At 46.1% G+C, this 24,439-nt stretch overlaps 1 protein-coding gene across 1 annotated transcript; it reads left to right on the top strand.

The window, feature by feature from the left end:
• The first annotated feature begins 366 nt into the window (after window positions 1–366).
• Window positions 367–23,578, top strand: DYNC1LI2 (dynein cytoplasmic 1 light intermediate chain 2). Its single transcript, XM_053915211.2, has 13 exons — window positions 367–617; window positions 784–857; window positions 2,805–2,921; window positions 7,223–7,453; window positions 11,780–11,949; window positions 12,901–12,994; window positions 14,147–14,282; window positions 16,316–16,427; window positions 17,317–17,376; window positions 18,139–18,180; window positions 18,566–18,683; window positions 19,517–19,633; window positions 20,631–23,578. The coding sequence occupies exons 1-13, from the start codon at window positions 511–513 to the stop codon at window positions 20,729–20,731; spliced, it is 1,479 nt and encodes a 492-aa protein (XP_053771186.1). The 5' UTR covers window positions 367–510; the 3' UTR covers window positions 20,732–23,578.
• Window positions 23,579–24,439: the final 861 nt, after the last annotated feature.

Below are 24,439 nucleotides of genomic sequence, written 5' to 3'. Positions count from 1 at the left end.
AGCTTCAGATTCCTCATCTGTAAACAGGACGGCTACGATTCATGGAGATAACGTGACTCTGGCACACAGTAAGAGCTAGATGAATAGCTCTAAGTGTCAGTCCCATTCCAAAACGTGAGCTTTTCGCGTCTGGCTTCCTCCGCCCCCCGACCGCGCAGCCGCAGCGGGAGGCACCGGGAGGACCCGGGGCGGGGTGCCGCTGCGACCCTCGGCCGGCAGAGGCCGCTAGCGCGCCCGTCCCAGCGGCTCCCGCCACCGCCTCCTCGCGCTTGGCTGCCCCGGCTGCCGCCTGACCCCTCCCGCCTCCTACCAGCAAGGCGGCCTCACCACCTTGTGAGAACCTGCGGACATCGTGTTGCGGAAGGCGCGCGGCCGGTGACGCGGACCCTGCAGGGTGGGCGGCGTGAGGCGCAGCGCGTGGGGCGGCGGGCAGCGGGCGTCCCGGCCGGGGTCCTCGCGGGTCCTCGGCGGGCCCGGGGGTGGGTCCTCTTTGTGGCTGCAGTTGGCAAGATGGCGCCGGTGGGGGTGGAGAAGAAGGTGCTGCTGGGCCCTAACGGCCCCGCGGTAGCGGCCGCCGGCGACCTGACCAGTGAGGAAGAGGAAGGCCAGAGCCTATGGTGAGACCGCGAGGCGGCCCGGCTGTGTGGGCCGGGCCGGGGAGGCCGCGTCCGGGCGGGGAGCCGGCCGAGGTGCGCTGGACCGTCGGACGGACCGGCGGGTCATCCCGGGCCGGTTGGGTCCAGCCTGGCCCCGGGGCTGACCGCTTTGCCGTTGTCCCCACAGGTCCTCGATCCTGAGCGAGGTGTCCACCCGCGCCAGGTCCAAGCTGCCGTCCGGCAAGAACATTTTGGTTTTTGGTGAGCGCTGGCGTCGGGGCGTTGCCCGGGGAGCCGGGGTGGCGAGGCGGGCGTCCGGCGCGCGGGTCCCAGCTTTCCTCTCCCCTGCTGCCTGTCCTCAGCTGGCCTCGCCCGGTGGCCCGCAGACCCAGGCTGGACAGCCGGACAGGGGCCACGTCCACCACGTCTGAGGTTGGGGTGTTGTCCTTTCGGAGAGCCCAGTGATGCTGACATGGGGTTGTCGGTGCATTCCTTAGTCATTTGGCTGCAACATTAGCCTTGCTTTAAATGTCCCTGACTCCCTGCGCTCACAACCGCGAAGGTTAACGAATGTGGGCGTGGAGAGGGGAGTGAGTGCAGGAGACAGGTGGAGGAAGCGGCGGAACCAGGTGATTTGGGGTCGGGACTGTGGGGAGCTGGCACAGCAGCCTCTCCTCCATCTTCGTGAGCAGTGGTAGGGACTCTGCAAAGGGACAGGAGGCCTTGGAGCCTTTACGAAGGCTCCCTTATTCCAGCCCTCATTGCTGGGTTACCTGGGGTCAGGTTCCTTAACGTCTCTGGTTTCAGTTTCCTCGTGCGGGAGTTTGACGGGTCCCTTCACGCAGCAAGCCCATTTGTTGAGTGGGGCCTGTAGGCTGGGCGCACAGACACCCGTCAGCCACTACACAAGAATCTCCTTATAGGGAGGGACAGATGTGTTGGTCACTGTACTGTACCAGCTAGGCACGGGCAGAGTATTGTGGGGACGTCACACTGCTTGGTGCTGTTTTGAAAGAGGGTCATTTTGTGGTCAGGTGTTTGAAGGGTAAGTGCTACTACTCAGGAGCACAGAGGGTTGGTGCTTGCAGAAAGGCACAGGTAACAAGAAGGTGTGCGGGGTTGGAAGCTGTCAGAAGTTCCTTGGGGCAGATTGTGGAAGGCTGAAGAGTTGATGATTTTTTCCTGAAGACCCATGATTCTCCCGGGCCTTTTGTTTCACCTCCATCCCCTGTCCTCATGGGAATCACTGCGGGGAGTGGAGCCGGTGGTCTTTAGGTAGTGGCCCTCACACCGGGTAACAGGGGACCCTTAGAGATCCTCAAGAAGCGGGAATCAAGGTTCTGGATCTGTGTCGGAGAAAGGGAATTCCGGCTGCAGAGCGGCCGGTGGTGGAAAATGAGCAGGTACTGGAGTCAGGCCGACAGGTCCTGCTGTGCAGCCCCATCCAGGTGGGATGTGGAGGGCCTGGGTAAGGTGGCATTGGGGCGAGGAAGGAGACCCTGATCGCGAATGCCTTTCGGCTCTCGTGTTCTGTAATCCGTGTTCTTAAATTCCAGGGGTGCCTAGTGACGTTCCTCGGGTGGGTCACCTTGATGTTTAAGGTTTCTTATTTGAGGGTTGTGGTGGTTGGTTGGGGATGAGGAAGTGCTTGATAATTACTGGGATTATGCTTAAGAGTTTTGTGTAGGTTTGTAATTATTTTCATTAGTTTTGAGATGCTTATGACAGATGTACTAAAATCAGAAGTGAATGATAGCTTCCACTCTTCATCTTTGTGAGGCAGAGGCAGACTTTTTTCAGTTCAGAGTTCTTGGGTTTTAAGGTTAATTACATATTGAAGATTTCTTGCTTGTCTTGTGGTAAAAGTTTATTTTGTGAGAAACTAGTTCCACCTTTTACTTCTAAATGCATATCTTACGAGTTGTGGGTAGGGCCTGTGGACCTGTGTTAGTCCTTCCCTTGTAAAGTAAGGGCGGCTGCAGTAGAGTGTCCTTTTAGGTCTTGGAATTTGCTGCCTCTATGCCGCCTCCCCACCCCATCCACGCTTCCAGCAAAGCTTGCTTTGTCTGTGAGTGCAGGTGAGAGCCCTCGGCAGCGGCAGCGGGCTTTGCAGGAAATTCTTAGTTGTTCTTTGTGTGAGTGTCAAGACTCCCCATCTTTGCCTCCAGCAGACAGTACCCTTTGTCTTCTCACATCCGTTATCTGTAGGTGAAGATGGTTCTGGTAAGACAACCCTCATGACCAAACTGCAAGGAGCGGAGCATGGCAAAAAAGGAAGAGGCCTGGAGTATCTCTACCTCAGCGTTCACGACGAGGACCGAGATGGTGAGTGAAGCGTCGGTCCGGGGCGGGGGGAGGTTGAATGCAGCTCTCCGAGGCATTTTCCGGATTCTGTTTGGTTCTGTCAGCCAGTGGGCTGGTGCCCATTCGGTGCCAACAGGAATCCCCAGTTTGGGGAGTGGTGAGGAAGGAAACTTTACATAGTACAGAACAGCTCAGTTGTGATGCAGCATGGCTGTGGAACAGCCTAATAGCGCACAGCTCAGTTATGCGGCAGCGTGACTGTGCTTGGCTGTAAGGAGGCCCTGGGGTTGAGGCCTCTCCTCTGCTAGGCAGCTCAGTTCTGCCCTAGTGACACATCTTCAGCTGGGCAAAACAGTCTTCTGCCTTCCGTGAAAGGGAAAGTGGATGTCTCATGCCAGAGAGGAGCTGACTTCTGTAGACGGAAGTCCCTGTCCCTGGTCCCTGGTCGGTCAGAGCAGGTGTTGATGGGGTTGTAGCTGCATAGCTCCTGTTGGACTGGGCAAGTCTCGGTCCTCTTGGTTGAGATAGGATTCCAGGAACTCCTCTATAGGGGATGGCTCGGATGACAGAGACACAGCGCAGGAAGGCAGCTGAGTGCAGGAGGCAGGCAGCTTAATGCAGGCTTCTCCTTGAAGTGTGGTTTGCACAAGAGGCCCCTGTCTAGAAATGGCTGCTAGGCTCTGTTTCATTTGGTTTTGTTTGGTTTTGTTTTTTCCTTTGAGCCCAGTTAGTCCACAGGAGCCCTTCTGTGTAGGTATCTTCTTTCTCAGGGTCCACAGTTCTAAGAGAATAAGTGATCTAAGGGAATAGATGAAGCGCATGTCTTTCTAGGACTTTACTCAATTTCCTTTTTAGAGTGTGTTAGCAAAAATAGGGAATGGAGCTGTCAGCTGCTGCTCTGGGGAGCCCCCACTTAAAAGGGGTTACTGAAGGTAAAGTTTCAGGTGCACATGAAGGTAATAAGAAAGATGTTCCTAAAAGCTGGGGACTTTTCTGTGGGAGAAACGCTTGGCAGGCTGATCTGGGCACCACTGTTACTCTGCCTGGTTCTAGTGGAGACTCTGAAATTGGTGTGGTTCAAGGTGTAAACAGCTCAACGACTATTCACAGGAGACTCTTCTGAGTCTCTTTGTGACAGTGTAAAAATGCTCATTTCCTGTGTTTCTTCCAGTGGAGGGAATAGAGGCTCAGAGATGATAATGTTCTTTTAATTTCTCATCTCGAGAGTGTGTATAGAATAGTTTCTATCTACAGGGTAGTCGGGATGACTAATAGTGCAGGGTAAGCACTCTTACAAGAATTAGATACAAGTTTGCAATTCTTTCTTGTAAGTATAATTATGAGCTAGATTGGAGTAATGGTTTTTGGTTACCATTACTCAGTTGCCTCCTTTATAAACTTTTAGGTTTTATGTTAGATCTTGAATGGCTCTAAAGTAAGTAATTACTGATAACTAGGTCTTTTTATTTGTGGGAAAGTTATGCAGTATATGGAAGACATGTAGTTGTTAAATTACTTTTTTTATATTTTCCTTACCCATTTAAACAGTTAGAATCGTGACATAAGGGTGATTATATCCCACCACCTCTGGTCCCCTATCTCCTTATTGTTAAAGCAAAGAAGCTGGACCCAGGTCTTTCCCAGCATGATAGTTCTTCGATCTTCAAGAGTCATTATTAAGAGGGCAGGGGTATAAGGATTGCCTGCTAAAGCCTGAAGACTTGACTGTATTAATGGTAACTTAGTGGTCACCTTAGAACTCCAGGGACTTTATTCCTGCTCCTCCTCCCCTGCTTCCTTTGTCATGCTGAAAATTCCCAGAAGGATGTGAAGGAAAGGGAAGAGGTAGCCTGGTGGTGAGGGTTCTCCCTGTGTAAAAAGGACAGAGGCCCTCAGGTGCCCGTCTAGGCCAACCGGAGTCTGTGTGGGTAGGGCTGGGACTTGGGCCACTGAGCCAGGCCAAGACAGTCCCATGTGTCTGAGTCTTTCGCTTCCTGTCTTTGTGGAGCAGCATGGTTATTGAGAAAAGCACTTGGGCTCTGGAGCCACGCAGAACTGGTTTGGAGCCCCACTCCTGTGGTCGCTCATTGTGACTGACAGCCACTGTGCACTCAGTTTCCTCGTTTTTAGAACTGGTTAATGATACGTGTTTTGTAGGTTGACAGAATGAGAGGTAGCATGTGTCACATGTAGCTGAGTGCTTACAACAGAGTGGTGGCGGTAGTACCCTTTTGAAAAATGTGCTGTAGGTACTCTGTGATGCTGTAGTCTCGTGTTTCAAGATGGCATAAGCATATTTCCTGCCAAAACATCATATTAACCATATTTATGTGCCTTTGAGTTGAAGTACAGTTAACTTTTATTTCAGATTCTCTAAGGTTTCCTTAAAAACTTCATGGTCTGTGCATTTATGGGATTTTTCTAGGCCACCTATTTGCAGGTTCCTCTTTGAACCTGTGGTTAACTATTCCTTTTTCGCTGCAGCTTTTTTTTTTTTTATTATGTGGTGTGACTGGGTTATAAATACACATTCTGCAGGCAGTCACCCAGGTGGAGGAAATAGTCTTCAGCTTGTTCCTGGTTTGTGGTGGGTCATGACGTGTCAAAGGACCACTGCCTTCAGGGTTGGGGCATTCATTTCATGCCACGTGTTGTGTGTGTGATCTTGCATGTAATGGGCGATGGGAAAAGCAGCTGAAAAAGGAACTGCCTGGTAAGGGGCAGACATTAAAATCTGTGGGCTTTAGGTACAGAGCAGTATTTTTGAAGGAATTCACAGAACCAAACCAAAACCACTATCTAAAATGTGTTAGAGTTGTGATACACCTGAAACTGATACAAAATTAATTGAATGTAAACTGTAATTGAAAAATAAAATTAAAAAAATAAAACGTATTAGAGCTTTGAAAGTGTAGCTAGAGGTAGATAGTGTTGAAATAAAATTATGAAAATTAATTTTTTATAGTATGTTGATTATACAAAATAAGTAGCTAACAGCAGACAGATTTTTAAAGTAAATGATGGTATTTATTGGGGAATAAGTTTAATGACATTTTTTGATGGTAGGAGTTCTTAAAGCACTTTTATCAAAAAATTTTTTTTCCTTAAAATGACCACAATTTTTAAAAAATACATTAGTATAAAAAATACATTAATTTGGAGAATTATCTTCTATAGCTTGGTCATTTAGTTATGATTTTGGAACCATGTTTCATGACATATCAGCACTTGCACATTTGTGTGAATGGTTTTAACTTTTTATTAATGGAAAACAAAAACTACAGACAGCATAGAGAGAGCAGTATGACCCAGTGTATCTGTCATCTGTCTTCAGCAGTTACTAGTTCCGATGAATTTGGTTTCGCCTATTCCTTTCACCCTCTTCTCCCTTCACTCCACATTGGATTATTATGAAGCACATTTCAGGCATATCATCATATCTGCAAATACTTCCATATGTATGTCTAAAAGATAAGGATTTTTAAGAATATTGTTATCATATAGAAAATAATTCCTTAAATCGTCGGGTATCCAGTAATTGACATCTCAATTTACATAAGTAATGATTTTATCTTGGCATGTAAATACAGAGGTGTCCTGTCTCTTTGGTACCCTTCGTAATGTGCGAGCATACTGCCTAGTGTGACTGACACAAAACACACGTGTGTGACCACAGGCTCTTCGGCATTGCTTGCTGCCTCGCAGATTGCTGGTGTTTTAGGAAAATGGGTTATTTAGGCTATGGAACAGTTGACCAGTGAACATTGTAGCTTTTATTAGTACCTTTTGATTCTCATTGAAAGCTAAAGTGTCCTTCACTTTTTACCCTCCAGACATTGCTGGAATCTTTTTGCATGTGGACGTAATATGTTATGGTAGTTTTAAAGAGTTTAAAGTTTAGCCTGGCTGTTGTGGCTCAGTGGATTGAGTGCCCGCCTGTAGAGCCAAAAAAGGTTGCCGATTTGATTCCTGGTCAGGGCACGTGCCTGGGTTGCAGGCCAGCTATTCGGGTGGGGGCATATGAGAGACAAGCAATTGATGTTTCTCTCCTTTTCTTTCTCCCTCCATTCCACGCTCTCTCTAAAAAATAAATAAATAAAATCATCAAAAAAAGGAAAAGTTTATAGTTTACAGTTCACCAGGCTCCTTGACCAAGGGTTTCTGTCCACTGAGCACGTGCGCCCTTTTCTGGGAAGATTTCTGTTTGTGTTCTGTGTGGCATTTTTTGGCTGAAACCTTCAAGTATTTTCCAATGTGGCTCTTCTTTCAGCTGTGCTGGTGGTCACTTTCAGGTAGTGACTTAGCCTCACTTCTTTTCGCAGATCACACGCGCTGTAACGTGTGGATTCTGGATGGAGACCTGTACCACAAAGGCCTGCTGAAGTTTGCAGTTTCTGCTGAATCCTTGCCGGAGACCCTGGTTATTTTTGTTGCAGACATGTCTAGGCCTTGGACTGTGATGGAATCTCTACAGAAATGGGCGAGTGTTTTACGTGAGCACATTGATAAAATGAAAATTCCACCAGAAGAAATGAGGGAGCTGGAACGGAAGTGTAAGTAAAATAAGATTTTCTTAGTGGGAAAATTCAGTAGTCTCTTTGGATGGTTCCAACTACCTTGCTTTTCAGTGTCAAGAGGCCGCAAAGCTTCCCTTGCAGAATGTGTGTTTTTGTTCGCACCATTTATTTCAGAGTTACTCCTATAAATTCAGTAGTCAAAAAGTATTACAAGTATTCAAAGCAGTTTTTATATCACGTTACAGTTGCAGAATATTAATGAGTCAGTTTTTTTTTATTATATTCTTTGTTCTTTTTTAAAATAAGGGTTTCCCATTTCCCCCCAAAATGTGATCAGTTCTGTGAGTCTTTCTGCTTTTCTTTTACTCTCTGCCTGCTGAGTTAGCATCAGTGGGTGTGGAGACTTCCTGTGGTCTCTGCAGCTTGAGTCTGTTGCGCGGGATCCCACTGAGGCCCTAGGGACCCTCTTATTGGCAGGTTTAAAGGAAGCCCCACAAAAGACAAATCTTTCAACTCCTAACTTAGTTTATTTTGGGATCCAGCAAGTAAGATTTTAGTTCATTTAAATAGGGAGGTCTTTTTTTTTGTCATTAAAATGAAAGGCTATTTTAAGACTAAGGATACTGAGGTCTTTTTGAGAACAAAGAACTTCAAATTAAAGGAAGTTTTGTGTTTTTTTTTTTCCCTTAATGTGGTTCAGAAGCTTGTTTTTCTTTTCCCTTGCTTCTGTACAGTTACATCAGCTTCTGTCCACTTGCCAGGGAAATGGGAGGGGCAGGGGCTGGAGATGCGGTGGCAGTGGCAGCGGCAGCAGTCTTGGCCAGGGCAGCCTTGGCTTGGCTTATTTCCACAGAATGACATCATTCCCTTTAGTGAATTAATGAGAGCTTCTGGGGCATGGCACATGGGATCTTCGCAGTTACTGGGAGAAGGGTTTGGAAATTTTGATGTGCTTTTCAAAGAAATTTCTCTGCTGTGTGTCTTCCTGTCATAACTTCATTGCTTGCTCCTGTCCCACATTAGCATAAACAGGGAGCTTTACATCCGATCTCTAGTTTGCTGTGTGCGTGTGTTTCCCAGGTCACCCCCATGTGTGCTGCAGTGATTGTTATGCAGCTCAGCTCGGCTCTCTTCAGCCACTGGCCTTTCTGCATAATGCCTCTTTCCCCCTGAAATGGAGGTCCTAAAGACAACTTCTCAGAATAGATCTGAGGCTGAAGAGCACATTTAGCACCGTCCCTAGGTTAGTGGGTTAATGCACTGGCGATTTCAGTTTAGAGTTACAATCTTGTAAAGATTTGTTAAAATAGAAAAAAAGAGAGATTGAGCCAAGGATATTGTTCCTTCCTAGTAGGGAAGGTGTATGCCTTGTACCAGGTCTGTGCTAGGTGTTGGGGATGCGTGTAGCAGACAAGATGCCTGCTCCTTGGGAGCTTGTGTTCCCATGACGCTGAATTTATTTTGTGGTCTTAATCGTTGATGCCTGCCACTTAGGATTAGATTCAGTTGCATTGTGACATAAAACCCAAAATAACAGTGGCTTAAACAAGCCTGCGGATTATTTCTCTCTCCTGTAAATGAAATTGAGAGGTAGGCAGTTTGGGCCTGGAAAGCAGCTCTGGGAGGCCAGGCCAAGGACCTGGCTTCCTGCTTTGTCATGTCTAGGGTGTGGTTCTCTTCCTCTTGACAACTGGAGCCCTAGCCTTCACCTCGCTGTTCCAGACAGCAGGGCAGAGGAAGAGGAAAGAAGGGCTGATGGGCGTGCGCCAGCTGTCTTTCTAAGGAGGTGGGGAAATGTGTTCTGTGTGGCCATGTGTTCTCAGTGCAGTTACGTGGAAGGAGAGGAGAGAGGACACTGCAGGGCAGCTAGCACTTCTGGAACCTGTCTGTGCCTCATGACTTCTGAGGACCTCTCTTGTTTTCACCACCCCTCCTCTGAGATGTTACGTGTTGGAGGAGTTCCTTTGTTACTGCTGGTTTTAGGTTACATTTTAATAAAGCAGTTGGTCATCCTTTTGCTCAGAGGTCTCCCGTTTTCCTGATTAATGGGACTTCGGGTATTGTATTGAAGGAGTGAAGGGCTGTCACCCAACCTAGCTTCCAGTCCCACACCAGTCTCCAGTCCGCTGAGTTTGGAAAGCTGTTCCATGGCCGGCCGCTCTCTTTCAGGATTAGGTTCCTGGTTGGTCCTGAGTCTGTGGCAGCTGTTTGGCTACAGGATCCATCTGAGGGGGAGGGCAGAGCAACCCTCCCAGCCGCCAGAAGATGGTGCTTGTGTGTAGGTTAGTCTTGTCTTTTCTGCTTTATGCCAGGGGCTTCCCTTGTGTATCAAGTAGAGAAAGAGATTAGGTGTTGTCTGTGGTAGGACTGTGGGACCAAAGGGTGATCAGTTAGGTGAGGTAGGTAGGAAAGGTAAGAAAAAGAGGGCAGCAGCTAGAGGAGAGCACACTGGGATCTCCTTCCCATATCCACTCCCCATCTGATGCTAAAGGGAAGCCCCAGGTGGGTGGAGGCCCCTGCTGTGAAATCCTGGCCAGCTCTCCCTCTAGAGAGAAATGGTTAGTACTGTGGTGTGTGGGTACCCTAAGGGAGAGGCGCATTTACTACCCAAATACACAATCCTCACTATGTTTTTATCCTCCCTTTTCACCAACCTCTGTTAGGAATATTTGTTCTGGCTTCCAACTTATTTTCTAAAATGCTGTTATTAAAAGCACGTGTGCATTTCCTACTGCTGTTGGACAGCCGTGCTGAAGCCGTTCCTTTAGAGAACGAGTAGTCCAACCCAGGGCTGCCCGACCGTTTCACATCGCGGCAACGTGGAGTGCAGGCGGCTGTGTGTCGCGCCCTGGGTAACAGAGGTTCATGGGGCAGACCTCCAGAGCTGCCTTGCCTCCCCCTGCGCCGTTGCTCGGCTCACCTTTGCCAGGCTCTGCCGTGCTCACCGTCTTGGAAAAGCCCTAGTTGGGTGCTTGATGTGTTCGTGGACAGTTACAGGAATTACCCAGATAGTTAGCCATTGTAGTTTTCATTGATTTGAAGATTTGTTAAAATGCTTTTAAAGAGAAATATGAGAACCTTTGATTCCTTCAAGATCCTTTAACACCATGCTAATTAGTTAATTAGAAAATCCTGTTTTTGTCCAAAATGCAGTACAGATCTTGAGTAGATCGTTTATTGTTTATGTTAACAATGAAACTGTATTAATTAAGGAGAGGTTGTAGATATGAAATGTTACTGGCCTTAGTGTCGGTGTTTTTGTGTGCCCAGTATTGTTATGTGAAAGATGGTGTGCTCCCAGATAATTCCAGAAGCTTACATAATAGAAACCTAGGATCTTGGTAAATTAAAACTCAATTGTTTTAAAATGTTTGAAACCTGTAGGGGGTGGGGCAGAGAGGAGTATGTATATCTTTCTCCAGATTTTCTTTATTCCAGCCTTTTGCGTTTTCTTAATGAACATGTTGTGGTTGAGAGTAACAGGGTTTTGGCCCTTTAGTCCTATTGGGCACAGGAGGATAAAGCTGCCTGTTTGCTCCTCTGGCTCGGAGTAGCTTTACCTATCATGTGCTTGTTCTCTGGCCTGACATGTAAGCCTTGAAACAGCCGTGAAAAGGGGCGGCGGGTCTGTGGGGTTTGTGTTCACTTGGCTTAACTGAGGCCATGGACCACTCAGCTTGAAGGACCTCCTGTGAAATTGTACCCGAGGCCAAAGTAGTGACTGTGTGGGTGTCGTACCACTGACCCCTCACGTTAGATAAGAACAGGTCCTTGAACACTGCGCATTTGACTCAGGATCCCCTAAAGATGCAGCCGAGTCCACAGGAGCTGGATGAGGAAGAGAGGCTCATGGTGCTGGGCAAGCCCAGCCTCGCTTCTCAGTGGGGCCTTACTCAGCTGTATGGAAACATCTGAATTGTGGAATTCAGATGGTTTTATTATTTCTAATGAGAACTCTGAAGAGTTTTAGAAGTATAAGCTATTTCTAGCGCTTTTCTCTATTGAAGTAACACAGTTGAACTGTTCTGGTATTTTGAAAATGGATCATATACAAGAAAAGTGGCTTTTCTTGTTGAACTGTTGAAGCCTTAGAAGTTTTTAAAAAGCTGTTTAAGAGTTGGATACAATTGAAGATGTCCAGGGGAATGTTTTTGCCGCTCTGAAATTATAATGCTCAGAATGAATATGTCAGAATTGGTATTTTGCATCATCATCCCCAAATTCCTAATGTTGTAGTAGGGTGCAGTTAGGGAGTTTGTCACAGGTCTTTGTGATTTGTGCTTGTTCCTGTCTTTTTCAGTTTTCTAAAGCTGGCATTTGTTTTTATGGGGGTGTAATTTTCTTTTCCTTTTTCACCGGTAGTTGTGAAAGATTTTCAAGACTATATTGAACCTGAAGAAGGTTGTCAAGGTTCCCCACAGAGAAGAGGGCCTCTGACCTCGGGTCCTGACGAAGAAAATGTGGCCCTGCCTCTCGGAGACAGCGTGCTGACCCATAACCTGGGGATCCCTGTGCTGGTGGTGTGCGCAAAGGTGTGTGCCAGGGAGCTGCGGCTCGGCCGGGTCTGCCAGTGAGCAGTCGCCAGCTGGAAGAATCTTTGGGAAGCTTTAATGAGGTGTCTTCCCCAAGGGCGAGTTGGGCTAGTCTGGAATTCATGAAGGTACATTGAACATGTCAGCATAGAAAATACTGTCATTTCAACATTGAAATATGACATCACTCAGTTTGTTCATAGCCTCTGTTAATCTCCAGGAAGCACTGTCGACTCTACTGATTCAAACTCAGAACTAAAAACAATTTTCGTAAGGCTGTGGAAACCAGTTCATCTGGCCCAAACTAATGATGAAAAAATAACGTGGATGACCAGAATTCTTTCAGGCTTTGGTCTCTCAAGTCTGTTGGACTTGAGATGATTTTCAGAAAGGAACATAACCCCAGGGAAAGAAGGAAGGGAACTCGAGATTTGAGATTCGTTTACCCTATAGAATGATGAAGTGGGAATAGAAATTAAGTTCAGCCATACAGAAACAAAGTTGTGTCTTTCACAAAATAAAAAGAAGTGGCTTTAAAAACATTTTGGGTTTCAAAAGTGCTCTATTCCCACTCAGAGCCACTGTGTTGCCAACTACAGGGGGTGCCATTTGCATCACATTCTGTGAGAATGGAGCCCTGTGGAGTGTGCAGTGCACAGCTGGGTCCAGGGGGCCTGTTTGCTGATGCAGCCTGGTGTGATTCTTAAAACAACTGTGAGGCGATCAGGGCTATTATATTCCCACATCAGAGATAGGGAAACTGGGGCCCAGGATGAAAGAGAAAAATGTCCAGTTGCTTTTCACTCTTGTCTGTTTAATCAGTGCTTGGACCTTTGCCTGTGGCTTTCTTTTTTGGAACTATGATACTCCAATCCTGAAGAAGACACTGTTCACATCTGCAGCCGGCAGAGATGCAGAAAGCTAACTCCTGTCTCTCTGTCTTCCCTGCAGTGTGACGCTGTGAGTGTCCTGGAGAAGGAGCACGATTACAGGGATGAGCATTTTGACTTCATCCAGTCGCATCTACGGAGGTTCTGCCTCCAGTGTATCCTTGGGATGCTGTTTTGGGGCTGGGAGGCCCAGGCTTCCTTCTCTGTGTGTTAATCCAGGCTTCCCTCCAAATGGGGCATCTTCAAAGAGATATGGTACTTCCTGAATCCAGAATAGTCTTCTGCCAGGGAGATACTGTATACATTTTTTTACTAGTTTTGTATTTTACTATGTTGGAATTTGAGACTTTTTAATTTGTGCCTATATTTGATTACTTTTATTTTTAATGCTGTACATTTGATCAGCTTTTATATTTAAGAAGGCTGATATATAACAATTTTATTACCAAGTTACTTTCATATCTTAGAAATCTCTGCTTTTTTTTTTTCCAGAAAAGGTTAATTACCTAACACGATGTTGTTTTAGATGCTACAAGTGTTTTGTGCTATGAGAAAGATGCTGTGTCAGTAGTTTGCTCTTTGAGTCTTATTTCTGTAAAAATTTAATGGCAGTTGGTGCCATAGTCCCACACCCTGGGTGGGGGGAGTGAGGGATCTTTTCATCACTTCCTTTGGCCCCTTTAGCTTGTCCGGCTCAGTGGAAGTTACTGGTACATACAGGTACCCCTCTCAAAAGGTATGCTTAATGATAAACTTAACCACATGTGAGTGTCTGCCTGGGATAGAATCTGTGTACCTTGGATATGCTAAGGGTGTTTTCCTGGGCTAGCCTCAGAGCCATTAGCGTGACTGCTGGGAAGCAATTGGGTAGGTCAGAAGACAATTGTGCATGTTAAAATACGACCTGTGCAGCCTGCTAGTGTCAACATGCTTTATGCTTTTGACCTGGTTTGTCTGCTACTATTGTCGTTTTAGTTTTTAAAATTTGCCCTGGCCAGGTGGCTCAGTTGGTTGGAGCACTGTCCTGACGCGCCAGGGTTGCGGGTTCGTTCCCCAGTCAGGGCACATGCAGGAAACAACCAAGTGAATGCATGGATGAGTGGAGCAGCGAATCAGTGTTTCTCTCCCTCTCTCTCTTAAATTAATAAAGTTTTTTTTAAAAAAATAAAACAATTTTTACACTTTCCTATTGATCATGTATTAATCAAAAACTGATCAACCTATGAGTAGTACTGTAAGAATTGTGCTTGTGTCTGTTTGCTTTTGTCTCCTGCAGTGAATTGGTTTTCCTTAAGCAGATTGATTAGATGGAGCTGCCTTGATTTACACATCAGTGAAGGAAGAGAAAAACCTCGACTTATTGTATAAGTACATTGTTCATAAAATGTATGGTTTCCACTTTACCACACCTGCCTTAGTTGTGGAAAAGGATGCAGTTTTTATGTGAGTTTTCAAACTCTTTTCTTCATAGTACCTTGGCTCTTTATATTTTATCCTTCCAAGTATAAGGTGCCTTCCCTCTTACGCAGGCAGGTTTCTGCTGCCTTGCGGCAGAGTGCTTGCACCTCATAGGTGACGGGTACACCCAGATTTCCCTCCGCTTCTTTCCAGATTACTTGCCATTCTGCCTCCAGTCTGAGGATACTGTGAGATCAGGGGTGCTGCCTTTCTTCATTGAGACCAATTTGCCAAAACTTAATCCAGCCATTTTTGCCACTTATTTTCTACTCTGGTAAAAGCCTGGCTAGGGGAGGGAGTTGAAGGAGAGGGTATTAGTGTTTGAGGGATCCTGGAGGTTTCTGTTGAAGCATCTGGTTTCTCTGCCCATCAGCAGGCATCCCTATGAGCATGGGCTTTGACTATACTGCCTGCTTATTGTGTTGTGGCGTTTCCCATGTTGGGAGCACCTGGGCAGGGACTTGGATACTTGTTGCCTGAGTTTGTGTCTTTCTCTCAATGGAGAATTATAAGGGCTGTGGATTCATAAATAAGTGCTGAAGCTGCGGTCTCTGAAAGGACTTATGCCAGTAGATCAATGTTTTTAGGCTTAGGTATCCTCTTGACCTAAAAAAGAATTGTAATTCATTCAGCAAATACTGAGCACCTCCTAGGTGCCCGGGTTCTATGCTGAGGACACAAATGAATGAGAGGCACCATGGCACTGTAGAGACACACACACAGCCAGCAAGAGGTAGGGCCATAGTGGGTGGCAGAGGATGTGCAGCAGGGAAAGCAGAGGGGGTGATGCTGGAAGGAGGAGTGGTGTGGGCCTGGCAGGCCAGAAGGATTGGGCAGTCTGAGAAGACTGAAGGTGCCCTCCTAAATGTTCAGGGAGAGCCTCACTTGGGCTGCTTGCAGGCAGTAAACCTAGAGGCTTGGACAGATTCCAGAGAATCTTCTAGAGCAGTCAGGTAGGCATCAAAGACACAAGCGCAGACAGCAGTATGTTTTTGGAGTCAGCCAGTGCCCAGGTCACATGTGCCCCCGGGGGCAGGAGGAGCAGGGAGGCTAGCTGGGATTGGGGCTGGACTGTAGTGGAGAGGTATCTTGCCTCTTCTGAAGGCTGCATGGGTCGTGGTGGTATCTTGATCGCACCTGTCCCTTTGCTCTTTTGACCCCTGTAGGTAGTTGCCTACCTGGGAGCTGGTGACATCCAAAGTGATTTGGGTGGAGAGCCTTGGCTGAGCACCCTCTTAGTTTCAGAGCTATTATTGGAGCAGGAATTGGACGGAAAATGAAGGCCTGTGAGAACAATCAATCACCATCTTTTAGAATCTGTAGAATTCAACAGTTTGCCGTGTAGGGCATTTTACAATTGCTCCTTTAGGAAAGTCTGGTGGGCTGTGGCTTAGCTCAGTGCAGCCTGGGTGCCATCTTGCCCTGTGATGTCAAGCTGGACAGCACCCATGTGGGAGCCTCAAGGACTCTGTGTCCCTCTGGTTTGGGGCCAGAACAGTGCATGTCCTGGTAGACCCCCTTGGCTCCAGGGTAGGTCTTCCCAAACCAGTAAAATTACTGAGCCAATCCATAGAAACTGTTCTTAGAAAGAAGAGAAACAGCTCCCAGGAGGGTCTCTGCGTGCCGAAGGGAAACACTCCCGCCCTGAGCTCTGCCCTCTCTGCTGGTCTCTGTATTCTCCGCTCTGTTGGAAGAGGGGCCCATTGTGTCCGTCTCTTCTTGGGGGGAGTTGTGGGAATTGCTGTGGGTCAGCATGTGTGGTCAGATCCTGTTGTGGCTCCTTAGGCCTTGGACCTCATGAGCTCAATATGGAGCAGGACCTGCAGTGTTGATCTGATGGGTTATACCCGCAGTAAATTTTGGTTTGTGTACTGAAAGTTACAAGCCAACCCCAGCAACTACAGACAAAATCTTGTGGTGTAGAAACACCCAGGAGTCCTGTGTGACCCAGAACGTGCTCTGTATGCTGTAAGGAAGTCACAGGAAAAACAAGTTGATCCCTTTCTCTCCGCCTTTAGACCTGCTGGCTGGGACAATGAAAAGAAGATAGCTATTTTACATGAAAATTTCACAACTGTAAAGCCAGAAGATGTATATGAAGACTTTATCACAAAACCTCCTGTGAGAAAGGTACCCAAATCAGTGACTTTAAGAGTTGTAGGTGGTTTTCTTTTTTAATGGGAAAAGAAACTTGTAAAGAATCAGGCCCTATACATTGAACCATCTTAGGGGTGGGAGTAATCCAAGGACCTGTATTTTATTTTTTTAATTTCTTTTATTGATTCTAGAGAGAGGGAAAGAGAGGGAGAGAAACATCGATGTGAGAGAAACGATTGGTTGCTTACTGCATGCACTCTGACCAGGGATTGAACCTGCAACCCAAGCATGTGCCCTGACTGAGAATCAAACCCACGACCTTTTGGTTTTCAGGGCGATGCCCAACCAACTGAGCCACACTGGCCAGGGCTCCAAGGGCCTTAAAAAAAAAGTCTTTATAGCGGAACAGCAAAATCGGTGTTTTCTCTCTCTCTCCCTCCCTTCCCTCTTCCTTCCTTTACTCCTCCCTCCCTCCCGTTCCTCAGTCTCTAAAATCAACTTAAAAAAGTCTTTAGATGAAGTCTGGTGTTACGCAAATGGATTTGGGTGGTGGGACACCAGTGATGGAGTGTCCACATGGAGTGGTGTTGAAGTTTCTCATTAAGTCCTGACAGTGCCAGTGCCACCTCTGGACTACTGTTAGTTAACCCCATTGCTCCTGTGAGCTCTTGCAGACTCTGAACTGGGAGGTGTTTAGAGCCTGTCAGACTTAACAAGAAGTGCCAGTCTGCCACATGCCGAAGCCGGTCTCTGCATGGGGCCTTTGTTAGGCCAGGAAAGCATAACTCTGCAGTCCCAGCAGTGACTCTCCCCAGGCCCATGGGGAGACCCTAGCCCAAGATTCTCCTTTCAGCGTAAATTTTGACAGTAGTCCAGGTTTCTTGACCTGTGACCACAGTGAGTGTGTCTCTCCCCTTCACAGCTGGTCCACGACAAAGAGTTGTCAGCGGAGGATGAGCAGGTGTTCCTAATGAAGCAACAGGTAGGAGGACCGGTGAGGCCAGAGCAAAGGCCCTCTCGTGAGTGAAATGGCCAGTTCCCTGGGGTGAGGTAGCGGGTATCAGAGAGCTTGCTGAAGGAGTTGCGAACAGGTCTCCTTGCTTTCTTCCATTTTTACAGTTGGTATAGGGTAGGGGTTAGACCATCTGCCTCAGGGCATCCCTTGCCTGCCTTGCAGATTCTGCTACAGTGATTGGCTTAGTTATCTTTTTAAGTACCCTTTCTGTGTGGAAACGTAGGTTTTCTGGCATAGTACTTCCCGTGTTGACAGTTTACCAAGTTCCCTGACCGCGCTTCCGTTATTTCACAAAGCTCTGCACAGCCTCGCGCGTGACGGCAGGTGAGCGGATAGACCCATTCTGTAGGTGAGGAAAGTAACTTCCCCGAGCCGACGGTGAAGGGTGCAGACTCTCACCTTTCTGTTTCACTTGGACCCTTAAACATGTCATGAGTCCGCTTGATGGTGCAGGCAGGTCAGCAGGGGGGTGTTAACAGTTCTTTCACCAGCTCTCCCTCCCTTCTGTGCTCTCCTTGCTTCCTTAGCTTCAAAACTGGTAACTTGGAGTGTATTTTTTCACCCTGTACCAAAACTGCTCAATTTAAATTTTTTGTATGTGGAGTGTAAAACCTAAGACTTGGTGGTTGTTAATGGTGCCCTCTAGTGGAATACTTGGAAGTGTTTCTCCAGACCTTCAGTGCACTCTGCAGGCTTTGGTTAATGGCCAGTGTGTCCCTCTCTTTGCAGTCACTCCTTGCCAAGCAGCCAGCCACACCCACGAGAGCCTCCGTGAGTACCTTAAACAGAGGGTCAAGACCCATTGTTGTGGAAGTCTTCAAACTTTATACCATTATTTGTGAAAGCTTGAGTGGGCTTTTATATTTTCGAAGGGAACATGGTCCCCCAAAGGCCCAGGGCCAGGAATGTAGTAGGAACTTGGAACATACCTGAGGAAGGAATACTGCTCTGGGGATTCGAGTGAATAAGCTTTGTTATCTTGATACCTCTTCTCTCAGGAGAACCAGGTCTAGTAAAGGGACTGAGCTGTGAGCAAACTCCCAGTTCTCCCATTCTTCTCCCTAGACTATGAAAAACACTCATGGTTTCATTTTTGGAATATGTGTTTTCTGTTATTTTTATGCCTGTGTGTGACTCGGACTGGTTTTGGACTTAGGAATCCCCTGCGAGAGGACCCTCTGGCTCTCCAAGAACTCAGGGCCGGGGAGGGCCAGCTAGCGTGCCCAGCACCTCCCCAGGCACATCAGTGAAGAAGCCGGATCCAAACATCAAAAGTATGTATCTTGTCTCTGTGGAGAGTCATTCAGTCCTAGGCCTGAGCTCTGCAGGGGCTGCATGGCTGGGTTTGGAAGGTAGAGACTCATGGTGCCTGGGCTGTTTTCCTTCCCAAGAAGGGCTGCTTTCCACATGCCTCTCTCAGGAGGGGCTCAGGGTTGGCAGAGGCCAAGACCTGTTTCTTTGTTGAAATCGGTAGCCCTTGCACCTGGCTTTCTGTAAGACCTTGGTTGGGCAGTGCAGATTCCTTTGGAGAGGAATACAGCGTAAGAAGTCACACTAAAGATGCACGTTTTGAGTCTTTAGTTTTGTTTCTCATTATGTTTATATTATTACCATTTATAAGTTGTGGGACCTTCCCCCTCTTCATTTCTCTTATGAAGCTCAATTACTTATTAGTTGAAATATCTCTTTTCCCACTGACTTAGTAATACCCCAGGATGTTGGCTGCAATAAGACCTTCAACACAAAATTTTATTTTATTCTTGCATGTTTGATGGCTGTCTCTTATTCTGAATAAGAGCTTTTCACATCAGCTTTGGAGCGTTGTGAGATTATGAAACTTTGAAAACACTGCCTTGTAGACAGGGAGATGATGTGGAGCACAGGTTATCTGTTGTGCCCCCAAACAGGTGGGGAATCTAAACAGGTATCCACAGTGATGACGCTAACCTCTGACGGGCCTCAGCAGTGGCGATATGTAATGCATCCTAGTAAATGAATGTGCTCAGTATCCTAGGAAGATGATAGCTACCGATGGATAATTCCCATGCTTTTGTTTAATTGATTTATCCAGTTTGTGTGATGTTTTTTTCCCCTAATGTTTCCTTAGATAATGCAGCAAGTGAAGGGGTGTTGGCCAGCTTCTTCAACAGTCTGTTGAGTAAAAAAACAGGTTCTCCTGGAAGTCCTGGTGCTGGTGGGGTGCAGAGCACAGCCAAGAAGTCAGGTACTGAAGGACCCTTGGGGACTTAAGACCCTTCTGGTGGAGGGGTGCTGGAAGGTGGGGAGGTGGACAGAGTCTGCTTTCACCTGAGAGGCTGCAGACAGACCCTTGGTTTTCTGAACAGCCAAGCAAGGAAGCACTGCTCTGCTTTGTACTATTAGTATACTTTATAGTGGAATTACCTTATTACTGTGCAGGTTTCCTGGGCACATTTAGGGTGAGCTTTCTGTACAATCACGTTCTCTGGAACTTACGGTTGGGTAAGTTGAGGTCGGTCCTAAACCATACCTGTGCCCTGGTGTAGAAGCTCTATCCATTGGAGATCATGGTCTAGAGTGTACCATTGACATTTTACTTACTTAGTTTCTCGTGATGTTTTATAAGGATTTTTGTGTAGTGCCTGCCCCCAGTCTTGCTGTGAGCTGGAGTCTGAACACTCACTGTCTCATTTCCTCCATGAAGCTCCCCCCCCACTCCCAACTGACACCTCTCTCCATCTGTCCTTCCAGAGGGGCCATTAGGGCAAGTCTGTGTTTTAGAGGGCTCTGAAACAAGTAATCAAGATCCTTGGGAATTACACATTTTCCCTGGAAGCTTGAGGCCATTTTAAAAGTTGTTGGCTTTTAATTTTCCATTGGCTATAAGAAGTGTTAGTGCAGTGTTTTCCCTAATTGGTGTGTTCATCTCAAAGAAGGCCTTGGGGAAATCACTTCATCCTCAGGTCGGCCCAGGCCTGCAGGGGTTCTTAGAGACTCAGAATTCTGAGTTCTTAGAGACTCAGAGTTTGGTCTGATGGCCCTGACTGTGAGCTGGTATTCCCTGGTAGGAAATGGGGGAATGTCTCATTATCATTGCAATGAAGTAAGGCTTTTCTCGTTCTTACTGAGATTGAGGTTATTGTCACCACGAATGATTATAGAAGTCCATATAGTTTTAAATGTTTCTTTTTAAAAATTCTCTTCATGTCTCCCATCACTGCTGCTTTTTTTCTTTTTTAAAGGACAAAAGACTGTGTTGACAAATGTTCAGGAAGAACTGGATAGAATGACTCGAAAACCAGACGCCATGGTAACAAACTCATCAACAGAAAATGAAGCCTGATCCTCCTTAAAAGTGCATATGTAAAATGACCAAATAACTATGTATATTGATCTGCTAAGACCAGGATTTTTCTGATATGGCACATGCTATCAGTTTTGGGGGGCAGGGGAGATGAACTTTAAAAAAAAATACTTCATTGGCTTGTCCGAGTGTGAATTGCACATTTATGGAGGTTATGGGTCAGATCCCTTTGTTAAGGATAACCTTGGACTCTCAGGCATGTGGTGCTCTCGTGGGAAGCGAGTGCAGCTGGGGCTTCGTGTGGAGGGGGAGGTAGGTGGAGAGAAAGAGGGCCCACTTTCTTTCAGGGTGGAGCAAATGAGACCGGAAAGTCATCGGTCAGATGATGGTTAGTCTGACCAGGTGCGTGCTAGCAAATTCACTTGTTCTTGGGAAGCAGATTCAGTAGCAGAAGGTCAGGAAACAAGAACGGCTAAAAGGAGGAATTGAGAGAAGTGGCGGTGGGGAAGCTGAACGTTGAAGGAGGTGAAGGAAGAAGGAAATGAGCAGTGTTAGTGAGTACAGTGTGTTCAGTAGACTTTGAATAGTCATTTTAAGACTTACTATGAGATGCATTTCCAACTAAACACTAAGCAGAATGGGAATCAGACTTGTTCTGAATGCATCTTTAACTTACGAAAGGTGTGGGGGTGCCTGAGTCAGGTGGAGCTGATACAGGGGTGAGGAAGATGGCAGCTGCTCAGGACTCACGTGCGTGGCCGAGGCCACGTCCTCGTGGGCTCCACACGTGCACTGTGGGGCAGATGGTCGCTGCGGGGTGTGTTTCAAGTCAGCAGTTACGAAAGCAGTGCACTTCGAATTGTGTTTTCTAAGTAACTCCTGCTTTGTTTTTTTTAAAAAAACCTTTTTTTTACTACCGCAGGCTGGCCTACAAGTAGGGAATGGGTGACCAACCTCTCACTTTACTGTAATGCAGTGCGCTGCAGGAAGTTCGAGAGTTTGAGGGAGGTTTTTAGTGCACCTGCACGCTGACTGACTGGCTTGCACGCGTCCCTGCCTGGCGGCCCGTGGAAACCATCGCGGTGGCGCTCCACTGACGCGGAAGGGCCCTGCCCCGGCTCCCGGTCTGATCAGTGCTGCAGGTGGACAAATAGGCGAATGTTTATATTGAAAATGGAAATGATACAATGCTCTTGTTTTGTGTTTTTCATAAAATGTAGCATTTTTTTCTTATGGAAATAAGAGTTTCAGGTGTCTCCATTTAGGGCAAATTTATGCACATTGTCATGTGACAACCACCGTTCTGGAAATGCTTTCTGTGGATTTGAAATGGCACTTTTAATTTTATACATGATAAAGAACTTTCAAATGCAAACACTACCATTAATTTAATGTATGAAACATTTGTTGTTAGACCGAGGGAAGAGCCACAGTTGACTTACGTGGAGTTTACTTTTTTACATGAATGTTTATTGTGCTGTGTCTGAGCGTAGCCCCCTGATGTCATGGCTGTGGCGTGCAGGACTTGACTGACCACTAACGGAGTGATGTGCTAACCTGGTATCCTGTGTCGTATAACGAGGCTCGGAAACTGTCGTGGGTTGGTTTTTGTAAAGGTCTGAACACTGTTAAGGAGAAAGCTGAGTATTTACTTGCCTTTCTGACAAACATACAAACATGTTTCTTGTGCCAGTTTTTTGTTGAAAATATACTTTTCCCCCCTTTTTAAATTTAGTTATTTTTTAAAAAAAATATATTGTGGCTTCCAATTACCGTATTGTCCAGGTAACGACAGTAAACTGACTGTGGAGTGATAGTCGTGGTGTAGTGACCAAGAGATGCCAAACAGCCTGTGACCACACTAGTGGCGGGGTCACTCGGTTCCTCTGTAGCCGCTGGCGGATGGGGCACAAAGTGAGTGACCTCGGAAACAGGAAAGAATTCTTGGAAAGGCGATGCCTAAGAGGGATATAGTGTGATTTAAAATTTCAATGCATAATTTTAGTTTTTGTTTATTTTTTTATCATGTAATCTGATAAGCACTTTTGTGTCAATGTAAAATGTACTAAAACCGATGAAATGCTGAGACACTTGTCGTGTGAAGGAAGGTTTTCTGGAGATCACTTTTAGTTTCTCATTACAAGTGGATGCTCCTAGTATCAGAAGAAACTGATGCATAGTGTCACGTGCTCAGTGGTTGCCAAAGTCTACCAACTTTGGGGAGCTACAGGGTTCTTCGTGGGCGGTGGGAGGAGGGGAGGTTTTTGTTATTGTTATTTTGGAGTTTTCAAACATTGGAACCAAAGGCCAAACAATAAACAGCCTTTACTTTTTAAAGTAAAATTCAGTTTATTTGCAGAATACACTTGTGTGGTAGACTGTTAAAGACAATTTTATGACTGTAGACATTATACAGTTACATCTGCTGTTTGTCTTTGAAATAGAAAAATCTAAGATAGAAGCCCAGTTTTGAAGATGTGACTGTATTAAGGCCATGAATTGGACTTTCCTAAAAATTCAACGGGTATGCTGCTAGAATTTTTTAATTTTGTTTGCACTTTTTTTGATTGGCATTTTAAAATCAGTATTTAAATTGAAGATGTTGCATTTCATTAGTTTTTCCAAGGTGGAAGTGACTGCTCTGTACATCATGACCTTAACAATGTTGAAGCTGTAAGTGAAAGTTCACCGTTGTCTCCATACTGGGTTTATGGGTGTTTTTAACTTAAAATAAGGACTGCAGATTATTCCCCGACCAGCCTTAGTCCAGGGCTGTGGCTCCATCCAGATGCAGTACGCAGTCGTGTGGAACCTCGCTTTCTAGTGCTGAAAAGAAGATGTCTCTAATTACTGGCTTCAATAAACACAAATCTAGACTGCTTAAAATTTTTGGTGACTTTCTTTATGATAAATCCTCCCACAGGGGGTACATTGAATTATCTGCTAATCATGTGGGGTATCTCTCCTGTAGCTGAAAATGCGTACCTTTCGCACTTGAATTATCAGCAGCTCTGTTAAAGAAAAAACGTCTGAAAGCCATTTTGAGGTATATGGAGTTCCACGCTGTGGGTCAAGTGCAGTGGGGTTTGTGAGTTGTCCAGCCTGTTTTCTTGCCTCGCGGACAAATTTGTGATTGTCTGAATTAGGCTAAGTGATTGTCACTTAATCAGTTTAGAAGCCCTGAGGGTTCATAGAGGAATTGCAGGGCACCTCCACCATAATGAGAACAGTAAAGTGTGCTCGAGAAAATCAGATTCCTTGTATTAGAGATGCATCGTGTTTCTGATTATTACACTTTAAGCATGTTAATTTTTTTGTACTTTAAAAAAAATTAATGTCTGAATACAGTTGTCTCCATTTTCTCACCACCACTTTTCCCTCATCCCACCCACCCCTATTTTTTTTTAAGCTAATGTATTATACAAATTTTCTCCCCCAATTTTTATTTTGAAAAGTCATAAACTTACAAAAAAGGTGAAAGAGGAGTATATTGAATACCCATGTTCTTTTACATAAATTCACCAGCTAGTAACTTTTTGCCACATTTGCTTTCTCTCTGTTGCCCTTCCTCTCCTTCCCTACATATTGCTCTAAACGTATTACACACACACACACACACACACACACACACACACACACACTCACTTCCTCCCCCTCCCCCACTGAGTCATTTAAAATAAGTTTTAAAGTCCGGGCATTTCACCCCTAAATAGATGAATTCAACCCAGTTGTTTTATAGAAAAATCC

This window comes from Desmodus rotundus, chromosome 12 (genome assembly GCF_022682495.2).
Source record: "Desmodus rotundus isolate HL8 chromosome 12, HLdesRot8A.1, whole genome shotgun sequence".
Taxonomy (NCBI): Eukaryota; Metazoa; Chordata; class Mammalia; order Chiroptera; family Phyllostomidae; genus Desmodus; species Desmodus rotundus.
Note: the sequence above shows the minus strand (reverse complement) of the source record. Positions and strands in the feature narration are given on the sequence as shown.